The sequence below is a fragment of the Pelophylax lessonae genome (genome assembly GCF_965119305.1).
Source record: "Pelophylax lessonae genome assembly, chromosome: 1".
Classification (NCBI taxonomy): Eukaryota; Metazoa; Chordata; class Amphibia; order Anura; family Ranidae; genus Pelophylax; species Pelophylax lessonae.
In genome coordinates, this window is record NC_138768.1 from 86341708 (window position 1) to 86348448 (window position 6741).

At 41.6% G+C, this 6741-nt stretch overlaps 1 protein-coding gene across 3 annotated transcripts in view; it reads left to right on the forward strand.

Moving 5' to 3' along the window:
* The window catches only part of RIMOC1 (RAB7A interacting MON1-CCZ1 complex subunit 1), a 42603-nt gene extending 37132 nt beyond the window's left edge, over window positions 1-5471 (forward strand). For all 3 annotated transcript variants that reach the window (XM_082262454.1, XM_082262455.1, XM_082262456.1), the window contains 2 exons: window positions 286-400; window positions 5156-5471. In XM_082262454.1, the coding sequence (XP_082118580.1) occupies window positions 286-400; window positions 5156-5403 (363 nt within the window). In that variant the 3' untranslated portion in view covers window positions 5404-5471. The remainder of the gene's footprint in view (window positions 1-285; window positions 401-5155) is intronic.
* The last annotated feature ends 1270 nt before the right edge of the window (window positions 5472-6741 follow it).

Sequence of the window (6741 nt, forward strand, 5' to 3'; positions counted from 1 at the left end):
AGGAGAGGAGCCTTTACTACTGTGCTAGACTCAAGTGAAGGCTGGAGGTCATCTTCAAGTACTACTGACCAGTAACAAGCATAGATTAGGAAATCTGACTTCACTTTGACATCACTGACTACTTATTGTGTCTCATTGTTTTTCCTTGTATAAAAGTCACTAAATCTGCATGACAGCCAGGCAACATTTTTGGAAGGAGAGGAAACTCAACATTGGAAACTTCTATATTTTTCTATATTTTAATCCTGTTTTAATATTTACACGGCTATTATATGGTTTTTCCAGTGTCTCAAGGATGGTGTTTACTATCTCCTAAAAATGCTGAAGACAAGAAGTCCTATACAACTGAACAACGAGGTTTCATTTAGGGACATAAACACGGCCACTTTGTTGGCTAAAGGTACAGTAGCTTTTATAGATATTACATGTTTGTTATGTAGAAGAAATAACACCTTAAATGTTAAAAGTTTCCTTACCCTTCTCCCCTTACCCCTCTGAACTGATGTTTAGTGTCTGTAGACTTTTATGGGGCCAAACTGCACACGCTGGGCCATCAGGTGAAAAAGCCAGCATAAGGAATGTTGCTGACCTTGGCGGTGAGGTCTTGGTAAGAGAGACATTGATTTTTTAAGTTAATTCTATTAGTCAGTGGAGCCACTCATTCCAATTAAAGATCACACTTTGTTCAGGGCCGTGCACCCCCACTCGCGCGGCTGTCAAATTGGGAGCACCGGCTATGTCTGTACAGCCACTGCTATCCAATTGACATGAATGGGCTTGCTTGCATGGGGATGCACAGGGATTCACACCTAGGCATTCCTGTGAAGGCAAGCATGGCTCTCGCATGGGCGCTATAGTACACCCTTTTGAACAAAGCCTGAAATTGTACAACCTGGAGACACTAAATCTTTAAACGGAGAGGTAAGCCGTGGTGGGCTCCATATTCTCTGCTAGTTTTCCTTCCATCTCTTGGGTGTTCCAGTTGCATTCTCCATAAAATCTACTTGCTGCTGAATCGTGTACATGTATGTGATTGGCTTCTGGTGTTTATAGCGGGGTTATGGCTGCAGCTGATTGCCATAACCTCTGTATTTTTAATTTAATTTTTTTTTTTTTCAGACGGTGATGCTCTTTCATATAAAAGCAATCCCAGCGGCTGCTTAGCTGCTGGATTGCTTATACACCCCCCGGCCTATCATAGTGCTGGCTGAGGATTGTAAGGTTCCTGGCCATCTCTATGGTCTAGGAGGCTGGGAGCGACATCAATATGTCACTTCCAGTTAGGGCAGATGTAAACACTTTTTTTTTCCTCTTTTTTTGGAAAGCATGAGATGATCATTTATTATTATGTTTTTTTAACTCATGCTTTCCAGGGTAGAGGAGAGATTTGGGGTTTATAGACCCCAGATGTCTCCATAAAGAGGACCTTTTGCCTTTTTTCTGTCACAAGGGATGTTTACCTTTCTTGTGATGGGAATAAAAGTGATCAAAAAAAATTAAAGAGACAGTGTCAAAAATAAATAAATAAAAGTTTTAAAGTGCCCCCGTTACCCCTGTGAGGGCACGCAGAAGCGCACGCATATGTACCTGGTGATCGCACCACACGTGAGGTATCCCTGCGAACGTTATAGCAAGAACAATAATTCTAGCACTAGACCTCCTCTGGAACTCTAAAAATGTGTACAGGTTACCAGTTTAAAGTGTCGTCTATGGAGATTTTTAAGATCGTAGTTTGTTGCCATTCTGTGAGTGTGTGCAGTTTTAGGCTGGATTCACATATGCTGCGGTTGCGGTTCACAGCATCTGGTCTGGGGCATCCCTGATCACCAATTCAGGTGAGAATCAGATCCAATTTTTTTCCTGAATTCGCACCTGAATTGGAACCAAAGACACGCAGGACCCTTTTTAAATCCAGACCGCTGCCGCCCTCGGAGCTGTGTGAACCAGCTCCATTGAGAGCAGGTCACATTCTCCTTTCATGCGAATTAGGAAACCCACATCCAATTCGCATATGTGTGAACCCAGCCTTTTTTTTTAAAACATACATCTCTCTCTCATATATATATATATATATATATATATATATATATATATATATATATATATATATACACACACACACAGTATCTCACAAAAGTGAGTACACCCCTCACATTTTTGTAAATATTTTATTATATCTTTTTATGTGACAACACTGAAGAAATGACACTTTGCTACAATGTAAAGTAGTGATTGTACAGCTTGTATAACAGTCTATATTTGCTGTCTCCTCAAAATATCTCAACACAAAGCCATTAATGTCTAAATGGGTGCTGGCAACAAAAGTGAGTCCACCACTAAGTGAAAATGTCCAAATTGGGCCCAAAGTGTCAATATTTTGTGTGGCCACCATTTTTTTCCAGCACTGCCTTAACCCTCTTGATGAGATGAATCGGCACCAGTTCAAATGGCAGTGAATGATAAAGTCCTTATGAACGTTTAGTGTCCAAAAAGTTTTTTTGGGGGCACCATCAATGAATAGGTCCACAAGTTAAGGAAGCTATCAGCAGGCGGGGAAATGACAGAAGCGATTGTCCCAGAACATGAAAAAGAAACATACAGAGGCGCCTCTAAATTCAGACTGTAAATACACTTTAATAGTAAGTTGGAAGCTACATGAAAAACTCACATTTCCTATGAGGGGCCCCCAAGTCTAACTGCACAGGATTCCACAGAGGGACTCCTCACCCTTTCATAAGGCTTTTTATACTCATGGGAAATGTGAGTTTTTCATGTAGCTTACAACTTACTTTTAAAGTGTATTTACAGTCTGCATTTAGAGGCGCCTCTGTATTTGTTTCTTTAACCCTCTTGGGTATGGAGTTGTAGTGAGTGTACAGCTTGTATACCAGTATAAATTTGTTGTCCCCTCAAAATAATTTAACACCCTGCCATTAATGTCTAAACCGCTGGCAACAAAAGTGAGTACACTCCTAAGTTAAAAATGTCAAAATTGGGCCCAAAGTGGTAATTTTTTGTCTGGCCACCATTATTTTCCAGCACTGCCTTAACCCTCTTGGCCATGGAGTTAACCAGAGCTTCACAGGTTGCCACTGGAGTCCTCTTCCACTCCTCCATGATGACAGAGATGGTGGATGTTAGAGACATTGTGCTCCTCCACCTTCCGTTTGAGGATGCCCCACAGATGCTCAATAGGGTTTAGGTCTGGAGACATGCTTGGCCAGTCCATCACTTTTACCCTCAGCTTCTTTAGCAAGGCAGTGGTCATCTTGGAGGTGTGTTTGGGGTCGTTATCATGTTGGAATACTGCCCTGCAGCCCAGTCTCTGAGGTGAGTGGATCATGCTCGGCTTCTGTATGTCACAGCACATGTTGGCATTCAAGGTTCCCTCAATGAACTGTAGCTCCCCAGTGCCGGCAGCACTCATGCAGCCCCAGACCATGACACTCCGACCACCATGCTTGACTGCAGGCAAGACACACTTGTCTTTGTACTCCTCACCTGGTTTCCGCCACACACGCTTGACACCATCTAAACCAAATAAGTTTATCCTGGTCTCATCAGATCACAGGACATGGTTCCAGTAATCCATGTCCTTAGTCTGCTTGTCTTCAGCAAACTGTTTTTGGGCTTTCTTGTGCATCATCTTTAGAAGAGGCTTCCTTCTGGGATGACAGCCATGCAGACCAATTTGATGCAGTGTGTGGTGTATGGTCTGAGTACTGACAGGCTGACCCCCCCCCCCCCAACCCTTTTAACCTCTGCAGCAATGCTGGCAGAACTCATACATCTATTTCCATCCATTCTACCTTCCATTTGAGGATGCCCCTCACATGCTCAATAGGGTTTAGGTCTGGAGACATGCTTGGCCAGTCCATCACCTTTTACCCTCAGCTCCTCTAGCAAAGCATTGGTCGCCTTGGAGGTGTATTTGGGGTCGTTCTCATGTTGGAATACTGCCCTGTGGCCCAGTCTCCGAAGGTAGGGGATTATGCTCTGCTTCAGTATGTCACAGTACATGTTGGCATTCATGGTTCCCTCAATGAACTGTAGCTTCCCAGTGCCAGCAGCACTCATGCAGCCCCAGAACATGACACTCCAACCACCATGCTTGACTGTAGGCAAGACACACTTGTCTTTGTTCTCCTCACCTGGTTGCTGCCACACATGCTTGACACCATCTGAACCTAATAAGTTTATCTTGGTCTCATCAGACCCCATGACATGGTCCCAGTAATCCATGTCCTTAGTCTGCTTGTCTTCAGCAAACTGTTTTTGCTAGCTTTCTTGTGCATCATCTTTACCTGATCTACCTGATCTGTGACATCTTTACATCTGGTAAGAGTTTCATTCTCATTTTTTTCATGAGGTGAAAGATCGGGTCGTGGGGAGATTTCTTGCTGGTACTACACTGGCCCTTGCAAGCTTTAAAGTTTATGCTAATTTAATAGCTGGTAAGGGTACCATCACCTTTTCCATTATCACGTGCTGCTGTGGGGGATACAAGTCTGTGAGCTAATACTGCACCTTTACCCTTTTGCACTTTATCATCAAGAAGATTTATTTGCACTTGTCTGTGAACTGTTTTGGGACTTAAACATTTTTTTTATAAATAAATAATAATGTGTGTTCTTACACACACACAGTGCACCTTTATTGTGTATTATTTTCATGTATTAATCATTTTAATTTTTTTTTTAAGTACATTTTCCACATAGCGTATTTTTGGATTCACATGTTTGATGATCTCTTCTATTACACATATCAAGCACACCTATACACCTTTTCCAAAGAGAGATACTGTATATGATGTTTGGGGTTCTAAGTTAATTTTCTAGCAAGCAGAGCTGATTTTTGCTTATAAACTTAAAGTTACAGAAAAGGTCTGATTTCAGAAAAGTAGATATATAAAAAGCAGGAGAACAAGACTCCCTTATAACGGCCACTGCACCTATGTAGAAATCTGGGTACTAAGCTACCCATTAGATATAAGAAAAGTTCAGGAGGTTTACCTCTCCAGCATGTACTACAAACTGGGATACGAGTTTTGAGTAGGCTTCCCCTTTTAAGCAAACCTCTCTTTTACAGTACATGTTCAGTTTGTATGCTCTTGTTAAATGTACAAGGTATTAACCGTGCATTTTTTCCCACTTAGGTATCTTCAGTGACGTCCATGTCCTGGCTTTAATGTACTGTGGAGAGATGTGTTTCTGGGCCCTCAGCTACTGCTCAGACATCCAACCAGGATCCGATTCTGAGACGCACAACAAAATCCTGAACTTTAAAGAAGTTGGGGAGAAGGTTTTGGACACTTATGTTAGTGTTTGTGAAGGTCCTCTAAGTGCACAAGGCTGGAATACAGAAAACGCCAAGAAGATTCTAGCATTTCTAAAAACGAGATGAGGTTTAATGAATGTGCTTGCTGATTGTGCCTAATAATTCAGTTTTATATTTTAAGTATTATAAACTTATGCCACAGCCCTTGCATTTTCTTGATTAAAGAAGAACTCCAGGCAAGTGTATCAAACTGCCTTTTTTGTGCACTTTTTCTAAATGAGCCACAAAAAGGAAAGGGAAGGTTTAAGTAGCTGTGGAGATAGACTGTCCAGAGAAGCTTTACTTTGTCCAAAATGGGCTGAATAAAGGTTCACATGATGGAAGCGTCTGCATTGCAAAGGTTTGTGCATAGTGAGGATTTATGCATGCCTCACATGTATCAATTTTTTAAATCTTGGTATGTTGGAGTATGGAGGTGGAGTTGCTAGGGATGGGGATTAGAGGTAGTGGATGCTTGGGGTTCAATATAAGGGGTATGGATGCAGTAGATGGGAAGTAGGCTAGGGGTTTGCAAGGTTGGTGTATGAAGGAACGGGGATGCTGAAAGTCTTGAAGTCCATCTGAAGTAAAAAATATGTGAAGGCAGACTTTGGGGTGGAAATGTAGTCGGCTGAAAGGGACTTGCATCACCCCAAGAAACCCCTTCTATAAAAAAAAAACTGCCCAACTCTCTGACCTGAACTCGGGTCTGGCATTATCTGAATCATGACCTTTAAAGTGCTAGGAGTTTTAAACAATAAGACCCATGAGAAAAGTGCATCCACAACAATGATGGGTACATGGAAAAGAAGTGTATTGAGGCGTGGATGGACCTTTATGGTACCATATATTCTTATACGGAACCGTAAAAGTCCACCCACACCTAAATACACTTCTTTTCCATAATTTTAGGACGAAGGTACTTTGAATATATTTATTTATTATGGCACCCAATCTCTTCAAAGATGGGTACATACTGAACATTTTGACACTGCCCGTGTATCAAAGGCCCAAATGACTGCCAACAAGAATGGTAGCTATCAACTGTGTACCTTGAAATTATGTTATTGGCTGGGTAGAATGGTCATCCTCTTTGAGAAGCACCAGACTGCCAGAACCACCAATGATAATCAAGACCACCTTTTTAGATTTGTCTTGCACATCCAAACACAGCGGTGTTGAACAGTAGTTGAGCTCCAAGTCTGCCAGCACATAGAAAATGTTAAAGCTTATATGAAATTTTAGTGGTTGTGTGTACATTTTCAAATATATGAGTTAAAGTAGAAGTAAAGAAATCTAGTACAAATAAATGTGTACAGCACCAGAAACTTCATGAATAAATGAATTGCAACAAGAGTATGGATAGACTAAAAAGTCCAAAAGAGTCCGTGAGGCCAGGTGCTTAGGGTCAGTGATGAATAGAAA